We start from the raw sequence: 20,703 nt of genomic DNA, 5'->3' as shown, positions 1-20,703 counted from the left end.
GTTTCTCTTTTGTTTTAACACGCCTAATTGCACATCGCTGGCCGCCCCACGAAGGCGAGGAGGAGCCCCGCGCCCCCTTCAGGCTGCTCGCTCTCCCCCGCCCCAATACCAGCAGCAGCCCCAATTCCCCGAGTCACCCTGCTGGCCTCGCTGAGCAGCACAGAGGCAGCGGCGATGCTCCCGCAGCCCCGGGGGGCGGCATGGCCCTGCCCGGGGGCGGCGCTGCGGAAGGCCTGGGGGCGGGCGGGCAGCGGCTGAGGAACCGCCCCGGCCGGGCCTTTATAGCGCCCGTCCCGCACCGCTGCTGCAGCTGCACCGTGCTTGGCTCAGCCGCTTCAGTCGGTAAGTGCTGCGTCCGCGGACAGCGTTGCGGCAGGCTTCAGCGATCGCTCTTGTAATCAGCGACGTGAGAATACAGATTGCGTGTAGCGGCGGTAACGGCAGAGCTTTGCTCTGCACGCTGCCGGCTGGCAGCGGGATTCGAACAGAAATCGGTAGCGCTGCTGCTGGATGCTGTGGGGTGGGCCTGGGAACAACATAATTACGGTAACAGATATGCAAGTAATTTGCTAACTGCCAGGGGGACTAAAAATTGCTGCTTTAGTGCGAATAACGCTCAAGAGAACGTAAATCTGCTGCAATCCCAGCTGTACTGGAGAAGCGCGTGTCTGAGCTCCAGGGCACAGTCTGCTTCCCCACGTTATGAAGCCTGCCTCTGAGCAAAGACTGCTGCTGCATTAGCAGCTCACTTTGGGCCACGTCTGCGTTTTCTTGAAATAAACCCACTGTTCCTCTCCCGTACCTGCGTCTGCACCACACTGTGGTCTTAAAGTCTGGGCACTGTACCGCTTCGTCGTTAAACTTAAGAGATGAATTCCTATTGTCTGCAGGCATTCAGTTTGGTCTGACGGCAAAAGCTCTGAAAGCACGGAGCTGCACTTCAGCACCTGCTCTGCAGTGCATTGCTCACTAGTGTCGTACAAGTCTATGGCATTTACATTTTTTTTTCTTTTTTTCTTTTTTCTTTTTTTTAAGAACTGAAGATTATTTTCTGTTTCATAAATAATAAACAGGTATTTATTCCCATGACTTGTACTGCACATTTTTATATTTGTTGGTTTTTTAAGCAAATTAGTACTTGGTAGCAATTTCCCCCTACCCCTTTTACAGGCTGATTTGTAATGCTCACTCTTGGGCTGACTGCTTTGTGTGCTCAGCTGCAGGAGGCAGCTGCACGCATCAAATCAGGACAGAAGAGGTTTAAGCCTCTCTAACACCATACATGCAGTAACCGCGGGACCAGACTTTCAGGACTTTGCAGTGCTCAGCGAGGTGCCTGGGCTTACGCAAGCGCTCAGCAGCTCAGGAGGCACTGAAAGCTGAGTGTTCCTTCCCACACATCAACATGCATGTTCAGACCATTTAGAAGTCTTGCTGCAAGGCAGTAATAATGTTAAGTAAGCACAAAGAGCCGGACTGCAGCTAAATAAATCTACCGCTTTCTGACTGCTAGTCCACACTGCAGTAACCCAGAGTATGGATTTCTCCCATCTTTGCCTCATGTGAACTCTGCCAAATCTGGCTGTGTTTCAAAATGCACAGAACAGCTTTAAGTGATAAAATCATACCCTCTAAGCTAATCTATGGAAATAATATGCAGACATTCCACAGTTAAGTCAGGTCTTAACAATACAATGGGCAGAACAATTATTCAAACCAGGTAAAACAACAACAAGGAGAAAGCTGATGCTGCAAGCTACAACGTGTCACTGAATTCCTCTTTTATTTTCAGAATCGAAAGAAAACTAAGGCGAGGAACACAGTGAGAACTGTCAACATGAAGTTACTCATCTTTCTCACAATAACTCTCTGCACACTGGTCATGGGACTAGATTCAGTAAGTTTTGAAATAAGTGAGGAGGTTTTTTACTTAGATCCACTTCTGTTTTTCAATTATACTTCTGCTTTGGACATGGTGCTGGGCTTCTGACTCAAATTGTTCTTTCTGCTGCCTTTGCATTTACATCTGCTGCACATATACCTCTGGAAAAATGCATCTTTGAACCCTTTGTTTCTTCTCCAATTCCTTTCTGCCCTGAGATGTCTTCTAGAGTTAAAATAGTGAGGACATCACACAGTAACCAAGAAATCTAGCACTTAACTTTTCATAAAGCAACTCAGACCTGGACACAAAGTATCAAGGACTCAGTGGTGTTGTACATAGGAGGATATTGGGCCTCTGCTATATTTGGCTTCCCCCTCTTGAATACAAAGCTGAAAAAGGAGACACAGACCTGATTTTGAATATATTGACTATCATGCACAAGCATGAAGCACCAAGGTCACCAATGACAAGCAGCTGGAGCATGTTCCACCTTTGCTGGACTGCTCAGTACCTGAGAGGCAGGGAGGGAGAAATTGTAATAGAAACATTTCAAAGGAACTGCCTCCTTCAATAATTTCTTTTTCCTTTCTATCTGCTTAGGTTTACCTCAGGCAGTACTACAAGTTGCCACATAAACACAGATCCCAACATAGAGGTAAGTACCTGTCTGTTCTACTTAAACATAAGAAGAGCCTGCAATTACACCTTCATCAAAGAGAGATGACTTTCAGTGATACGCAGATAAAACTTAGTTTGCAGCTGCATTTCACTCAACCACTCAAGTGTTTTACCTCTTACTAATGATGTCTTTTATTTGCAGAATGCCACTGTCTGAATGGTGGAACCTGCATTACCTATCACTTCTTCAGCCATATTAAACGCTGCCTGTGCCCAGAAGGATACAGTGGGCTTCACTGTGAAATCGGTAGAGTATCCATCTTCCTTAACACTAACTAAATGAACTGGAAATGTAAGCAAATCTCAAGTGAAAGTTTTAATATCCTTCAGCAATTTTAAATAATAATCAATGTGAGGAGAAACAGCCAAATATCAGAGCAAAATTGGAATCTTGCATTTTCTTGTTCCTGCTTCCTTACAAGTGTTCTTTCACTCCTCATGAATGCTGTATCTTGTAAAATTGTTTAGGAGAGTCCAGAAGCAAAATAAAGTTATAGCGTGAAGTACACAAATTGCTTTAAAAACAAAACAAAAAGCAACACAAAACACCAAAGGCAATATGCATGGATTAAAGCATACATTAGTTCATGCATAAAATAAAGAGAACAAATCCAATAAGAATATGTAATCAATTCAGGTTTTGTATCATCCTTTGTTGTGTAACGCATGCGTATTTTATCACTAAAGTAATCCATACAGATTACTTCTGTCTCAGAACAATTATAAACAGAACATGCTGCTAATGAATGTTTGTTTTCTCAGACACTGACAGCATATGCTACAGTGAGAACGGGGAGACCTACAGAGGAATGGCAGCAGATCCAGGTTGTCTATATTGGGACCTTCCTTCAGTAATCAGGATGGGTGACTATCATGCTGATTTGAAGAATGCTCTGGATCTTGGACTGGGCAAACATAACTACTGCAGGTAAGATGATGCATCATTCTTCCTGTGACGACACTACCAGCAGAGCTTTGAGTGATACTATAAGTCCAAAGGGATAGCAGAATATTTCAGAGATGAATTTGAATTTAAAAATATTTGGAATGGGACCCTGAAGTGCCTGGAGTTCTTACTGTTTACTGAAGCTACTGGGAATTTCACAGAGCCATCATATCACATTAACAACTCCAAAGTGCCAGTTCTGTATTCAAACAATTAATTGGTTTCTCCAGCATATCTTACAAGAAAAACACCTTTTGGCTTTTTCAGTACAGTTAGAATTCTAAGATACTACCTTTTCTACCTTTTTTTTTTTTTTTTTTTTTTCCTTTTTTTTAAAAGAACTGGGTTTATAAAAAGAACATTTCCTTTATTTTCCAGAAACCCAAATGGAAGGAGCAGGCCCTGGTGCTACACCAAGAGAGGATACGGATACTCCATTCGAGAAACACCTTGCAGCACTATAGAGAAGTGTGGTAAGTAACACTGTTTTCAAGACAGTGGATTTCTAGCACAAAGTTGATGCTTGCCAGCCATGTGAACATCTGTACAAAACTTTCTTCCATAGGACACACATGTGGCCAAAGAAGCTTCAGCAAGTACTTCAAGATTGTTGGTGGAATCCAGGCTGAGGTTGAGACTCAGCCTTGGATAGCTGGCATCTTCCAGAAAATAATGAACACTGACCAGTTTCTGTGTGGTGGCAGCCTCATTGACCCTTGCTGGGTGCTAACAGCAGCACACTGTTTCTATGATCCGTAAGTGTAAAGATCTGAATTTCTGCATCATTCCTACCTGCAATTTCCTTTGATAGATTTCTTTATCTTCCCCTCACTCTGAGTGAGCAAACCTTAAGCAAAGAGGAGCAGCCATGAACTTTAAGCCTTTGGAAGTCCATGCCTAGCAAAATACAAACATCTTGATGGATTATGCAGCTGAAATAATTTTAGCTTAAATTGGAGCCAGGATTTCTCTTTAACTTAGCTAAACCTTGTCTTACCTAAACATTGTCTTGATGTACATTCAGTGCATGTTTTCTTTTCTTGTGGAAAGCTGATCCTCCTTGCATTCTGCCAGGGAGTTTTATTGCTGATGCCAGACATGAATAGCAGCTAGGCAGGTGTGCCTCTCAGAACATCTAGCTTATTCACTTCAAGTGGTGAATCGGCAGACTTTCCTGTAGCATACTTAATCAACTCTCAGGTTGCTTTTTCTTGTCTGCATTTAAGTAAACATGAAACCAAACTGGTACTCGATTTTAAGTTGTTAACCTTACTCTCAGAAATAGCAGCCTTCATGAATGTTTTTACTTTAACAGGACAAAAAGGCAACCGAATAAGTCAGACTACAAAGTCTTGCTTGGAAAGTCTGTACTGAATGCTACTGATGGACATGAACAAGAGTTCATGGTGGATGAAATAATCTCCCATCCTGGCTTTACAGATGACACAGGAGGCAACGATAATGATATTGGTAAGTGTCATCTTAATATGAACCTTTCAAACACTGAGGAGCATGTCAAGTAAAAGTAGAACCTAGAGCAGAGATGAAGGGAACAGGAGCCAAGTAGTTCTAAGAACTGGGTCATGATGAGCAAGATCATTCCATGTCATGTCCCACAAGCTGGACAGACACACAGATGCAAAATTCCATTCATCACCAGGCACATAGTAAAATACTGTAGACTGAGACAATGCATGTACAGTAGGTTACATTATATGGCAAGGAAATGCCATATCAGCTAGCGTATTAGCTAAAGGTTTTCCTGAAATAAGTCTTACTTCCTGGAGTCTCTCCCCACTTTACAAGCCTCTCCCTAAACAAATGAATTCAGGTTTTTGTAACTTGCACAGAACAGACTTGCCACTGAACCCTTGCCTATGACCTTCTGAATTCTGTTACTCAATGCTGCAAAATCAATTGTTGTCACTAAATAATGATCCTTATAATTCCAAAAGCAATGAGAAAAACCATATAATGAGAACTTCCTTTACAAATTTAAGTAATCTTATGGTTTTTTTTGTTTTGTTGTTAGCTTTGGTAAGAATAAGAACAGCTTCTGGACAGTGTGCAGTTGAATCCAACTATGTCAGAACAGTCTGCTTGCCAGAGAAGAACCTTAACCTGTACGACAATACCCAGTGTGAAATAGCTGGCTATGGAAAACAGAACTCCTGTAAGTGAACAAATTCTTTCCAAACTCTTAGACTCTGGGTTGGCTTTTTTAAATACCATGACCTTCACAAGACCCAAAGACTCAAGACTGCTACTACTCCATGTACCTCATATTCAACTCCTAAGGATGACCTTCTTTTTTCCTTTTTCCTAGATGATATTTACTATGCTCAAAGACTGATGTCAGCCACTGTAAACTTGATATCACAGGATGATTGCAAACATAAATATTATGACAGTATCAGAGTTACTGACAACATGGTCTGTGCTGGAGACCCAGCGTGGGAAACAGATGCATGCAAGGTAAAAATAATAATAATAATAATAATAGTAATAATAAATCTTTGTTGTTCCTCTAAATGACTTTAAATCAAGCATACTGAATGGATCAACTGTAGCATAGCAGCATCTTGTAGTTTCGATACTTAAGAGAGTCTTTGAGTAGAGGGAATTCACTATAGCTAGTAGAGTTGACTCTTAGGGTGGCTGAAGCAGGTTTGTTGTTAACCCCTCCAGGTCAGCCTTTCACAGAGCAGCAGCTGCAGTGCTTTAATCGTTGCTGCTCTTGGAGATGTTACAATCTGTTCTGGCAGTGGCTGGTAGATAAACAAATCAGAGGAATACCGTAGCTATGGCATTCTCAGCTAGGCTTGCTTAATCTTAACTACAATTCTGTAGAGGATTAATGGATGGCTAAAAGAGATGGATAACAGGAAGATACTGAGACCTTATGCAGATTCCTCAAAACTGGATTTGCTTCCCTGCACCTTCACTGGGCAGCCTGGCCAGCACATCTCTTAAGAAAAAACAGAGTTAGCCTTAAGTGTGCTGGTGGGCTGGGGGACGATTAATGACATGATGCAGAATAAGGCATGTTTGCTTTGACCTTGTTCAATCACCTTAACAGCTATGATTATGAGCTTTGGGTGTTATGCCCAAAGTAACTACTCCACCTGGGCAAGCTAGGACAACTAGAGAACTCTTGACTGTGCTGTAGTTGCAACAGGTGCTGAACATTCTCTTCCATTTATGCAGTACTCATAAATATATATATATACATACATATCAGAACTTCAGCTTTTATCTACTGTTTGTTTCTATTCAGAAAAACAGTAATCACAGGCTCCCTGTTATCGAAGTTCCATCTACAGAAAACATCCTAATATGTTCTTTTTCCATTGTCAGGGAGATTCTGGTGGCCCCATGGTCTGTGAGCACAATGGCAGGATGACACTTTATGGGATTGTCAGCTGGGGAGACGGCTGTGCGAAGAAAAACAAGCCTGGTGTTTACACCAGAGTTACTCGCTACCTTAACTGGATCAACTCAAATATGAATGCAGTGGTTACCAAAAGTCGCTCTTTCCCTGAACCAAAGTGACCATCTGTGTACTTCTGGACTTGAGTGACAATAAGATTGTGGTGATGCCAGGGCACCAAAGCCCTGAAAGTCAGAGTTCTTGTTTTTAACTGATCATGTAGCTTGCCACTACAGTGTTTCTGATGCAGAAGTTGATACTATCTCACTACTCTTAAATACTGAAAACCACTCAATGGGAAACTAAAATATTTAACATTTAAATGAGTATTCCCATGCACAATACTGTACACATCAAGTTAACTGTCCACTTTAATTTACAAACTGGCATTTGTTCTGGAGCTTTTGGTGAAGCTTTAAGTCATTTTACTTGCACATTTTGTATATGACATCTCTCTAACATCTTTTCCCATCACTCCAAACAACATGGAATGATAGAAACCTAACCTGTGAAGACCAGTACTGGGAACGTGAACAGGCCTTGCCTGAGAATGTGCAAGAAACTGCATCAGCATTGATTATCATTAATGTGTGAAGAAGGACTGAAGTCCACTCTGACTGAAGCAGAACTTGGTATACAGGACTTGTTCCCGTAGACCCAAAGAATACTGAAATCTTTGTGATGGCAACTGCAGCTGTGTTAGAATTAAAAACTCTTGTGGTATTCCACCACAGAACTGTGCTAAAGAGGGAAAACTAATAATGTGACTACACTTCCAGGTCCCATCCAAAGGAGCCTGGGTTCCCTTAGAAGTCTGATGGTACCACTTTTCTACATTACCTATGCAACCCAGAGAAGAGCTAGAGATTCAACATGCACTGAGTGCTACACATGTTGAAAGCCAGAACCTTATTTCCAGTCATCTAACTGATATGATATGGAAACTGCTTTCCCCACCCCACCCCCCTCAAGACTTCCACTGATTTTATTTTTAAACTTGTTTTTTTATATAGATGGAATTATTTGTGTGAGGGCTGGAACCTCATCTTATTTAATTTTTACTATGTTTAACTTATTATTTGTATTATATATGTACAACTATCAATAAAACTATTATTCTTACATAGCTGTTCCTTCTTTTGAAAGGGGAAGACTATGTTTCGAAGTTCTAATGTCAAGCACTGTTTCATTTGGAAAAATGGGGATGTCTAAACTTCCTTCCATGCATCTTTAATTAATATCTTCAACTCTAGCATATGTACTAAAGTAAGTACAGCAGATAGTGATACAGCATGCAATAAATAACCAAGATCTGTACAATATATGCTGCAGGGTTTTGTGTAAACTAAATGCTCCCAAGTAATTGCAGCACATTTGGTTTCAATTCCTAAAGCAAACTACGTCATTTTGGTTTCACCTTAAAGAAATACAGTTCACATGCTCCATGATTTTCTACACTGAGTTCCCAATCACTTGGTGGAGGGAGATGGAAAATCAGGAACTTGGTTTCAAAAGTGCACTCCCTACCTACAAGGTGTGAGTGCAGGTATAAGAGCACAGAATGCTCCCCTTACCAACCCAATGCTGCAATACCATATCATAGATGATAAAAGGAAAGTGATAGGTTTAGCTTTCCTCAGTAATTTGTCACAAGTAGAAACTTCAGAAAATACTACCTTTAATGTTGATACTAAGCACTTCTAATATCTTCATTAATATAAACTGCACACCAAGCAACAGCCTCACTTACACTTCAATTCACTTATTCCCCCATGCACACTCAAGAAAGAAGTTCAGCCAGAAAAGAATTCTTAACAGAGAGCGGTAAGAACAATCTAATAACTAAAGCCAACTGCATTGCCAATTCTGGACAAAATGCCACAATCATTAACACAAAGTAAATCCTTGTTGAAGATATGTTCTGGTGTTTGGGCAAACATCAAAGACTGAAAAATATGTACAAAGGCTTCCCCTTTGAGAGGAACCTAGTGCAATTCCAGAATCACTTTGACAACTGAAGGAGAATGCTTTGCTGTGGTTTTGCTTCTTTGAAAGTAGCTAAGAGAAATGGATACACTGGGGACACTGCTACAAGCAACATTCATAGCATTACAGGTGTAACACTATAACAGGATGGAAAGCAGGACAATGATAGCAGGGTAGCAAATTCCTAGGCTACAGCAAATGAGAATATGCCAAAATTAAGCAGCTGTAGACACAGAAACAAATGAAGAAAATCTGTTTTCCCTTGGAAGGCCTCTATTAGACAGGGATCTCCAGCAAAATCCCCTTGCCTCCACTGCCAACCCTGGAAAGAGGTTTGTAAGGGGTGGATCCTGGATCCATCCCTTCTGGTCACTCAGGAACACTGTATGCACCTGAGCTCCCCTGGGCTGGCTCTGCCTTCCCACCAGGTGCTCAATCACTGCTTCAAGCCCTCACTTAGGCATTTCTGCTACAACAGGTAAGAATCTGTATCACAGCATCAGATACATATGTATGTACCATGTGTGATGGTTTTAAATGTTAAAGCAAAAGGCTTGCACATGCAACATAATACCCTGCCAAGCATTTAAGAATGTAAAAAATGACTTCCCATGTTGAAATGGCCACGATGGAACAAATTAGCAGGCTAATCAGCAGGCTAACTTCTGAAGTTATCAATCCTGTCCTTCCTAAAAAAACAACACAGCAGGCCAGCAAGGCTCCAATTGTTACTGGTAAAAAGATCACAGGCCAGCAACTTGGTTTGCCATTTTTATCCTATTTTCAAGAACAGTTCCTACCCAAATGCTTTGTTTTGGGTATTAGCTACTTTTTCATCTTCTCTCATAAATGCAAAATTCAAGTTGCAACGAGGTCAAAACAGATGATCGCTAAGCAGCATTCACTGAATTCTGTATACCAGTTGATAACATTTACTTGCTTGCTACAGGTAGGTAAGAAAAAAAAAAATCTCAATGTTTATGTGCAATCATTCCTTGTGTGGCTCTTACACAAACATTCTGATCTCAATCACAGCTTAATTATGAATGACTCCACATTCTGAAAACATCTGGGAGCAATATTTATCAAGCAATTCATTGTGACACAAAAGCAGCGCTCTGACTAGAGATGAGCAGAACCTGGAAATGGATGGACTCCTAAAAAGCACTCAAAACACTATTTTGGTCAAATTCTTTTTTGTCATGCTATAGACAAAGAATATTATTAAGAAAAACAAAACAACAACAACAAAAAAAAACATACTTTCTTTTATCTTGCTCAAATAGAGATGAGGTAGGTAAACTCAACTCATTAGATTGATTGATATCTTCATTTCATAGCAAGGAAAATGAATTCAGAACCACTCAGATACAAACTCAACTACAGGAGTCTTCTAAAAGAAAATCAACAGAAAAAGCATCAGCTGGACTCCCTCCATCCAATAAGCACACTTTTATTTGTGTGTAGCTTATTTTAGCTTGGGTACATGAAGTTTGCATATTTGTGATGGAATTTAGGAATAGGAATCTTAATGAAATCTTGTCCTTTAGAGTCAAGCCTGAAGCATGTGACATCTGGAATACTTCCAGCATTGTTAGGTCACAATATCTTTATACTTCAGTTTCCTATCTATAAAGCATGTGGGCCAGTATTTCCTTTCTCCCACAGATCTGTATTGGTATGATTTCTCTTGGTGGAGGGAGAGAGAGCCTTGCAAGTAATTTGCCAGCACCACAGCATAGACAGCAATCACCACTTAAAACACATAAAGGTAAGCAACAATACTGGGCTCTGAACTATTCAGCAGTACAATCTGTGGTTGGGATCTGCAAACAGAATTTTCTTAGCAGACGTCAGCAGTGTTCATGGCAGAGTTGTTTGGTGAACACACAGTATGTGGAATACCAATTAAAGTTTGTGCAGTGAGTTAGAACTGCATTGGTTGGAGATCTCCTGTACAACACAGAGTACAGAGACTGTCCACAAAGAAGAAGGTGCTCATAGCTACTGTCCAGAAAACCAGCTAGCAGAGCAGCCAAGTAAGTAAGCAACAGGAACACAGTTTTACACAAAAACCTACATTTTAGTCATATCCTTTGGGATGGTAACCATTTCTCACTTCAGTACTTCCTTCATTTAAGCACTTAAAGCATAACTGTCAAAAGTCTTGCAACAGAGCATATTATTATCACCATAACAAAGTGTGTATTTCTAATAGATGTCTGTGAGCTTTGTGTACGAATAAAGCCAGGTCACTGAAATACAAATTTCAAATTGCTCCCATTATTATGAATACAAATAAGAATAAAAGTGCAAACAAAAATTGCATTTAAGTCTCTTCCATTCTGAAATTCAGGAAGCTCAGGAGAAAGCACGAATACAGGGAGAGCCTTAAGAGCAGAAGAAATGTAGGTGATTTTTTTCTGGGCAGTACGCTCCCAGGTACAAGCCCCAGGTTTTAAGGCTCTGACTGATGGCTGCTCATGTGTGCAATCATATTTGTTCTTTAGCATATGTTAGATAAACTTTCCCAGCAAAAATGAAAGACTTAAATACACAGCATACAAACCTCTGCCTTGGTTGCTATCAAGATTCATATTCGTAATCAAAATGCTGAATCATAATTTGAACCAGTGATTGAGCACCTGGTAGGAAAGGGCCAACCCAAGGGAGCTCAGGTGCATGCAATACACCTGAGTGACTGGAAGGGGAGAATCCTGGCTCCACCTCTTCCCAGACTTCATTTAAGGGTTGGCAGGGGTGGCAAGATGATATCATCTAGCACCTACTGTGGTCACATCTGAGTAGATCCTTACTCACTGCAACCTGCAGCCTTGCTGCTCTGCTGTCTTGTTGCACTTTCCCTTAAGTTCTGTACTTTCAATAGTTCATGTGTGACTTTGGCCTCACAACTGCAATATTGTTTGGCTGGCTAGTTATCAGAGTCTGGGAAAGAGAAGGGCAGAAGATGAGAGAAAAATTTTGCAAAAGCTTCTTTTCCTGCAACAGAGGCCCCAGAAAACATCTCCCTCTTTCTATAAAGTGAACAGATGATCAAGATTATGGCACTTGGGAGGAGCAATAGAAACAGACTTGAGAGCTGTGCCTGGAGAGTGGCAAACATCAGTGCAGAATGGAAACAAATACTAGAGAGACAACCTGGTTGGAAGATTTGGGATATCTTCTGTGTGCTAATATACATGTAAGACAAAACCTGATACCATAAGTCTGCTCTTAAACAAGTGATTCTTTGACTTCATTTACGTAGCAGGCAGTGGAAGCAATAAGAGATAGATAAGCGTTCAGAAACTACTCAGAAATGAGCACTAGCCCAAGGGAAGAGATCAAACTCAGAAACCTTTTGAGCATGAATAGTAAGAACCCAGGTCTCTGTTTATCTTCAAAACTTCCACAAAATAAATGTGTTAAGATAGAAAGTTTGGGACACATTAGCCACAAGATGGGAAGATGGTTATATCTGTCATCTCTTCAATGGAAATGGTGCATTCTGAATGAACAGACCACTTTGCCTTACATAGCTGAAGCTTTCTTAATGGAAGTAGGAACTAAAATGTGACTCAAGCCACTTAAAAATAAAATGTTTTAAATAAGCTAAGTTACAATGAAACATCATACAAAGTCATCTACTTGTTGCATATGAAATTGCATGTGAGGGAGGGCTTTGGCCATACTGAACCCTGCACTAATACAGAGCAGCAGGACTACTTTGTCACCAAATTTTGGTCGCATATCTGACCTTAACCACACTGCTTGCTTTGGAGCAGATGAGAAAAGAGCTTTCCACAGAAAAGAGAATCAAATATCTTAGAACGACATGCTACAAGTCTGATGAATGCAAAGTGCCTTCACCTCTAAGGCAAATAAATGTGATGTACTTGAAAGCATGCGCAGTCATTAATGAGCAAAAATGGGTTCAGACTTGACATACCCCCTTCCAAATTCATTTCACCACATGCAGTTTTCAAATGGGCAATTTGAGCAGAACTGCAGTGTTTCACCTTTTGGCCAGTGGAACTTTACGAAGTGAAAATACAAGCAACTTATGGAAGAAGTATAATATGCTTCTTGAACAGTAAACTGAAATTCACATCCCACAAGCAAGTGTGAATGTACAGTCAGAGTCATACAAGCAGCATGACCAACTCCTGCATCAGCCAACACGTGGATTCAGTCAGACTTAGGCTGCCTCTCTCTGGCAGCATACGCCAGTGATGTTTGAAGATTGGAAGGACACAAGTATGCCAGTATCTAAACAGAATTCAGCATGAGCTTAGGAAACCAGATTTACTGGAAGCAGACAAAATGAAAGTTGATGAAGACAGTTGGGAATAATCAAACATACGCAGGTGAGAGATGACTGATATGAAAGCAGATCCAGAAGGCACAGCAAACCACAGGGAGGATTTAAATTGACAGCACTGAGTTAAAAACCATAGACATACTGACACATTCACCTGCACACAGTCTGTAAGCCAAGGGACCATGATAACACTCAGCTGTGTCCCACTATGGGCATCACTCTCCCTGATGACAACACAGCAAATAAGATCCACAATCTAGAACATGGTAACGAAGAAAGATGGAAAATAATGGTTTAGTTTTGTCTAAAGAAGCAAAACCTGAAAGGGAAATTTTCCTCATGGGGGAAAAGCTTTTGCTCTGTGTCTCTAAGAGACAGACTGAGAAACAATAAGCCTGACTGCAGGAAGGGAAACTAAGCTGCAGTATTATGAAAATTTCTCTAATAGTAAAGTAGTGAAGCACTAAAATAAATGGCATTGAGTGGTGTTGAACCTCTTCCACTTGAGTTTCTCAGAACTTAGACAGACGTGAAGTAGAGAGAAGTCTGACACTGGTTTGGGATACTGCCATGAATTTGGAAGAGATTGTGGAAATCATCTCATCTCAGATTCCATGCTCTATTATGAAACAAACAGTGCTTGGTAACTGAGATGACTCCACAAAAATACAGACACAACAGAGTTAAGAAATAGCATTACACAGCAGTGAATTGAAATGCCTTGTTAAAAAGTGGCTGTAAGATGCAGCTCCTGTGATGTACAATGGTGTGGATTTCTGAATTAACTATTGAAGGGAAATCTCCCAATGGTAGACTAATAACAAAAAGAAAATACTGAGCAAATGCTCCTATGACTCTTAACAATATTCTAGACAAAACTAGAATCAAATCAACTCCTTTCATGTCCCACGTGAGATGTATTTTCAACGAATTACATGTGCAAATGGCAAGAGACTAAAATGAGTATTATAGTGGAAATGTCATTTCTCTGCTGAATAGCTGGAAAGTGTCTTGTACGTAATGTTATGATGTGGCATCATAAACATGAGTCACCTCAGCAAGTTCCAAGCCAAAGGCCTCTGGGTGTGACATTAACCTCACAAATAACAACATTATCATAAGGAGGCAATCAGAAAACAATTCAAAAATCACAGGCAGCCACCAGACACCGCCAGTCACAGGCAGATGGATTTTAAGATCAGACACCTCTTTGGTGACGTGGGGTAATTCCAGAAAAAACAGATCGACATGTTTACAAATAAATACTGCAGCCAAAGCATCTCAGGTGATCACAACACTGATTTTCTATACGTAGTATATGAATACCTTCTAGCAGCAGTAAATAAGAAACATCACTCCCTAATTCCTCCTTAAATTTTCTTGTGTCGTGGCACAAAATGTTAGCCAAAGTTAAAACAAAACACCCCCAAATGACATAAATCTGAACATCTCTGCAGCTGTCGAGTATCACTACAGCCACTGGGAATGCAGCTGTTCCACAGAGATTGCAGCACACACTTGGAATTACCACAGCACATCAGGACACATGTTGCAAAATCTTAACAATTGCTCTGCTTCCTTCACCTTCAAATGCACCTGCAAAGTCTGCCACACTGCAAAATAGTGTGATTAACTCCCTGATTTTTAAACACACACCCACGCTGTGGCAATAGCAGCACAACCACACAAAGAAGTGCCTTCAGAGGTAGCTCTGTTTGTTCCCATTGTACTTTGCTCTAGAAAGTGCCCCCGGAACCTGAGCCACCACTGTAGAGCAGTGAGCAGCCTTAAGGAGCTGATGTTCAAAATGAACCCACTTGTCTAAAAGGTGACTGTGGCCAGCAGTCTTTCAGAAAAGAAAATGAGAAAAGCTATCAGACCTAAATCAGCAAAATGATTCAAGCTCCATCATTCAAGTGGCATGACAACCTTTTCAGCTCCTAAGCTAGGTAACAGTTTGTCTGATTTCTGGAGAACCTTCGCTGTCCTCTTACATTATGCTTCTTCAAACAGTAATTGTAGTCTTCTTTTCTGTGTGTATGTTGGATTTGGCTATGAAACCCTTTCTGTTGAAATAACTTGGATCAATGTGTGAATGGAAAAAAAATATTTTGCAAGCATGGAAATATTTACAATCATATAGAATACAGAATAGCATAAGATATAGAATAGCATAACTCATCATGGTCACGTAAGAGGGTAAGGATGGACAGCTTGCTTTAGAATAACAGCTGCCATGCTCAATGGTGAAACAAATGCAACCAGGTTATTCCTGCAGGTATTTCTGTATGCAACATCATTCAAACATTCAATTAGTTTTAGAAGATTTCATTAAAAGCCCAGGCTGGAAATTCTCATTCAGTCTATCATCAAACTTGCACATAGTAGAAATAGTTGAAGTTTCCAGCTTTAAGTAATATTTCTGGAGAGACAGAATCTTGGCTGGGGAGTTCCATTTCATTGGGGATCACAGACATTATGTATATCTGTAACAAATGATTGCTAACTTCATGACAAACTGGGTGTAAATACACAGATTTTAAAGTCTTTTTCCAGAACAACTCAGGTTCATTTAAAATAACAGCAGTTGGGTATTTTACACATTAAATCTCTTGGCATCTAAAGACACTTCTGTCTTACGGCGACAGCGTCCTTTATTTGCTTGTTCTTGTTCCAACCCAGCAGAGCCCAGCCCCGCTACCTCCGTACCGCCAGTGGCGAGGCAGGCGGGGCCGACGAACAGCACGGCCGCAGCCAGAGGGCGCAGCACAGCACCAAGGCAGCACTGAACGCAGCGCCCGCAGCCACCACCGGGTGGCGCCCGCGCCCCATCCAGCCCCGCGCTGCCGGTGCCTGACCCGCCCCACCGGTCACGGAGGCAGCGAACCCGCTGCCGGGAACCGCTATCATCCTGGGCCTGGGAGTCAGGAAGCTGTTAAAGCGCTAATGACTGGAAAGAGTCAGTGGGAAGGTCAAGAGGCTTTTTTTTTTTTTTTTTTTTTCTCCCCTCATGCTCTAATTTATCATTTCCTGTCTTTTTCTGAATATATTTCCATAAGAAAAATGTGAAATACGTGGCAAAGATAAACAACCCCAGTTTGTGATTGCACTAAGAAGCACCTCACAGATTCTTTTCCCTGACCTACAGACAGAACACAGTGCTGCATAAAAGGCAGACACTCCTCCTCTGGATCAGACCCAAACAAGTCCTCACAGCCAGCAGGTATCAAACACATCAGTCAGTGCCTGAGACCTCCCTCATCTCTCCCATGTTAGAAACTGGCCTTGTGAATTGTGGGTGTTAACGCTGCATACCCTCCAAACAACTGCAGAGAGGAGCACACAAAAGCTACCCACTTTCTGTTGCTGCTGAACTTCATGACAGATCAGCTACGAAATGAGCTGAAATGAGCTACAAAAGGCCTGAAATGAGACCAAACCACTGATCAGGCAGAAGTACACCCCTGTCACAGGTACCCAACGCAACATGTTGTGAAAGCAGTGCTGCTGGACTGTGGAAATGGGCTCTGAGCCAGAATGTGGTCAGATAGGGAACTGTCACAGTTTTCAGCTTAGGATGCTAAATTGTAATGAAAAGTACAGCAATAATAGCAGATGGGCACAATCCTATGCTGCAGCAAACAAGAACAAGCCCAAATGCAGCAGCCATGGGCACAGAAACAAAGGAAGAGAAACTGCTTACCTTTGGAAAGCCTTAATTAGGCAGATCTCCAGTGAGATCCCCTTGCCTCCACTGCCAACCCTCACATGAGTCTGTAAGGGGTCAAACCTGGCTCTGTCCCTTCTGGTCACTCAGGAACATTGCACGCACCTGAGCTCCCCTGAGTCAGCTCTGCCTTCCCACCAGGTGCTCAATCACTGCTTCAATCCATGACTCAGCACTTCTGCTACACAGCCATTCTCAAAACGATTCCTACTATTGATATCAGTTGCTAAAACTGGTGGTTCAAATGCAAAGGGTAAATAGATTCTTTTTTTTTCCAGAAGGGTTAAATCTGACTGATAACGTGAAGACAATTCAATATAGAAGAATCTTTCTAGAGCGCTGAGTTGCAGATGAAAGGCAGCAGCAAATAACTGCCTTTCACAACAAGATGCATCTGACTTATTAGTGCATGCCACATAAACCCAAGATGGCATTGCGTGAGAAAAATGTCTCCCACTAAGCAGCCAGGGATTGAAGAGCAACCAGCACAGTGTGCTGCCAGGTGGGGCTGTGCCCTCTGTGCCTGCCTGGAGAACACATACACTGCCTGGAGAGCTCAGCTGCTGGCAGCAGGTGACAGCAAGACAGGGACAAGGATCAGGCTAGGGAGGAACACCATTTTCCCCCATAAGTATATTGAGGAGAGCCCAAGCTGTGTCCTGCTGGCAGTTCTGTCTGGAAACAGGTGGTGTGGCCTCAACACACCTTGTGCTGACAACAGCTCAGACCTGGCTCCTGCAGATGGATGACCCCAGTCATCCTCAGACCTCATATGACAGTTACCACAGACCCACACCTTACTGATAGACCCACCAAACACTTCCTGAAGGGGAACTGTGATAAAAACCATACAATATATTGCACAATATTTGAGTTTGTTTTTGTTTTTTTTTTGTTTTTTTTTAAATACCTTTTCTTCAAAATGGCCACAAGCCTTGCATATATATATTTATATATATTTTTTCCCCCAAATACCTGAAAGGACAATTTTAGAATCCATTTCTGACAATGGAAAAAAAAAAAAAAAACATTTTAACAGTTGCTTGAAATATTTGCATCACATCAGGAAATCTCATCATTGAGATTTCAAGGGCCAGGGACACATTTCCTGTGCTCTGGATGTATTTCAGCCTCCTCTGCAAAGAACCTACACCAAGCTGTGGGCCTGTCCCCTTCTTCTGTGTTTGCCCAGCTCTAAAAATAGGTTTAACAGTTGCACCATCTCACTATTCACTGGATAAGGATCCTGTCTTCACATACAAAAAGTACATCATGCAAATATACATAGAATAGATTTCCTAATTCTAAGAGCTATTAAAACAAAGGGTGCTACAGTGCCATAAAGTTTAGCCATATCACAGTCTTATTTTAGCTGTTGTAAAAGGGGTTAAACTTGGCTAAGGAGGAAAGAAATGCTTCAGTAAACGAAGCTGATTTTCTTTCCTAACTATACAAACTGTTGCATACATTTTCCCCTCTAGCAATCTCATTTTCATTGTTTCATGCTACCACTCTGAATAGTAATTTGGCTTTGAATAATTGCCCTCATCATAATGCAAATGTCAACACCGAATGATACAGACACAGGCTACAGTGTGTGCAGTGGCTGCAGCTTAAAAGGCAGCCTCCTGTACACAGAGCAAGCAAAGCATGTGATCTTTATTTTTTCACTCTTTTCCACAGGTAGAAAATTCCACAGCGTACAGGGTTTTGAATAATTAAGAATGCTGCTTGGACTATTCCTTAGCTAGAAGAAAGATATTAAAATGTTGGAAACATACTTTACTGTGCTGGATAGGTTTGATCACTCAATCAGCAGTCTTCCTTAAAACATACAGGAGGTAGGAGACAAAATGTGTCAGTTCAGGAAAACAGACTCATTTGTTATATTGAGGTGCAAGACAAATTTCATCACTGAACAAGACCACAGCAACAAGGTTATTTCTCTGTCTTTGTGAAAGAAGAGGGATCAAACTAAGCTGTAGGGCCTGCTTGACTGCTCAGGACAGACAAAACTCAGGTGGGTGTAGTGCAGCACAGATTCACATGCGATTGCTTTAAGGGCAGGGTTTTGGGAACAAACTGTGACACGAGTTCCTCAGAAAGAAGTGGCTAAATGTAGTGACTCAAACACATGGGTGATACCTGGGGCGGCTTCAATTTAAAAAACTCTTATGTGTCTCTCAAGGAGTGTGCATCCAGCATTGGAGTTAAGGTCAGCCTCCTCACCATGTGTTTTTTCCACCTCCTCTGCAAACATCTGCCCACAGCTGGACCCAAATCCAAAAATGGTATTTGTGTTGCACATGACACTGCACATTCAAACATCTATTTTATCACATTGAATTACATGGTAAGGAGTCTCCCATTAAAAAATCCTATGCACACCTTGTTAGTCTAGATTATGGTCTCATAAACAAAATAGAGCTAAAACTTTTCTTCAGGACCAGCCTCAGATGTTCAGTCCTGTCCTTTCCAGTGCCAGCAGCTCCCACTGAATCTGACACCATATGTACATTCCAGAGGCAGAATCTAGCAGCTTTATCACTATAAAGTCCAGATTGTCATAAAATAGAGGCATACTTCAACGAGGAGCGACGTCTGAAAAGGCAACTTCCATTTAAGACCATCACAACACTACAAAATGCACAAGTATGAGCTTCCTATGCAGGTTACATTGTTCCAACATTTACAAGTCATAGTTTCAAGGCTGGGCTGCAGCACTCACAGGAGGCTGATGGTGAACTGAGCTGCTCCAGCAACAACGCTCTGTCTCTGAAGAGCCCCTCTGGGGCTTTCCTGACTTAGGCCTGTCATGTCTCATTGCACAGAGCATACAACTCACTCAGACCTCAGCTCGTGCACTTTCCCACTTTCGCCACAGTTTCCCTCTGGCTCTTTGCTGCACCTTACTCATGAGGTTTCAGAAGCAGCAGGTGTGGCAGCAAGGCATGCTCTGGGCTGCTGCCTGTCAGGTCAGCACTTTCCCACAGACATGAATTCATGATGCATCCTTGACCACACTGGGTGCACAACCCTGCCTCTTCAGCTGCAGTCCCATGATTAAGCAGTAATACTTGTTAAAAGATTCAAGCTCTGAGCATACACTGAGGGAGCAAATTCAACCAGTGTCTCCACATCTTGTTTTACTGCTTGCAGTCCAGTGAAACCTTCAAGAAACTAACAGCCAACACTTGCATATGGACTATAAACTAGTCACCAAACCAAGTGCAGCTTTCCCCTACTACAGGTGGGCACTCCATGGTACAGAGCTCACATCACAAACTATGCTTCCAAGATACATGTTCTTACAGTGCCAGTCCTGCAAATGCTGACAAAGCCAAAGTTGTTTTTGTTATTACCAGCCCAGACCACTACTTTCTTTCCTTAGCATTTATATGGATTAATTAAAGTGACATGAGAAAAAACAGCAAAGTATATATTCTATTACATAGAAAATTTATTATCAGCAGTGCAGCATAAAGTTGATGCCTTAATTGAATTTGCCGTAAAAGCAGCAGTACTGAGCCAAGGGGACAACACTAATATATTCTGCACAGAAATGGCTGCTTCTATGTCTCGAAGGATAATAAGCTTAGCAACATATGAAGACAAAGCCTTCAGGCACTGAGGCTAATTAAAATAGGTAATGCTAACAGAAAGGAAATGGGCATGGAGATGAGACTCTGTTAGGCATCAGTAGAGGTAGTTAACAATAAAAAATGGTATG

The 20,703-nt window shown here is 41.6% G+C and overlaps 1 protein-coding gene across 1 annotated transcript; it reads left to right on the top strand.

The window, feature by feature from the left end:
* Positions 1-263: 263 nt before the first annotated feature.
* On the top strand, positions 264-8,061 carry PLAU (plasminogen activator, urokinase). The gene is made up of 11 exons (XM_072340405.1): positions 264-342; positions 1,793-1,897; positions 2,486-2,540; positions 2,706-2,810; positions 3,326-3,491; positions 3,888-3,982; positions 4,075-4,264; positions 4,825-4,979; positions 5,542-5,682; positions 5,836-5,984; positions 6,867-8,061. The coding sequence occupies exons 2-11, from the start codon at positions 1,838-1,840 to the stop codon at positions 7,059-7,061; spliced, it is 1,311 nt and encodes a 436-aa protein (XP_072196506.1). The 5' UTR covers positions 264-342; positions 1,793-1,837; the 3' UTR covers positions 7,062-8,061.
* The last annotated feature ends 12,642 nt before the right edge of the window (positions 8,062-20,703 follow it).

Source organism: Excalfactoria chinensis, chromosome 6 (assembly GCF_039878825.1).
Source record: "Excalfactoria chinensis isolate bCotChi1 chromosome 6, bCotChi1.hap2, whole genome shotgun sequence".
Taxonomy (NCBI): domain Eukaryota; kingdom Metazoa; phylum Chordata; class Aves; order Galliformes; family Phasianidae; genus Excalfactoria; species Excalfactoria chinensis.
This window is presented reverse-complemented; position numbering and strand designations above follow the sequence as displayed.

Bases quoted from the DNA above. Each gene is read 5' to 3' on its own strand.
- PLAU (XM_072340405.1), top strand. From the start codon at position 1,838: ATGAAGTTACTCATCTTTCTCACAATAACTCTCTGCACACTGGTCATG. The intron at 3,492-3,887 runs GTAAGATGATGC...TTTATTTTCCAG, and splicing joins GGCAAACATAACTACTGCAG to AAACCCAAATGGAAGGAGCA. The intron at 3,983-4,074 runs GTAAGTAACACT...TTTCTTCCATAG, and splicing joins CAGCACTATAGAGAAGTGTG to GACACACATGTGGCCAAAGA.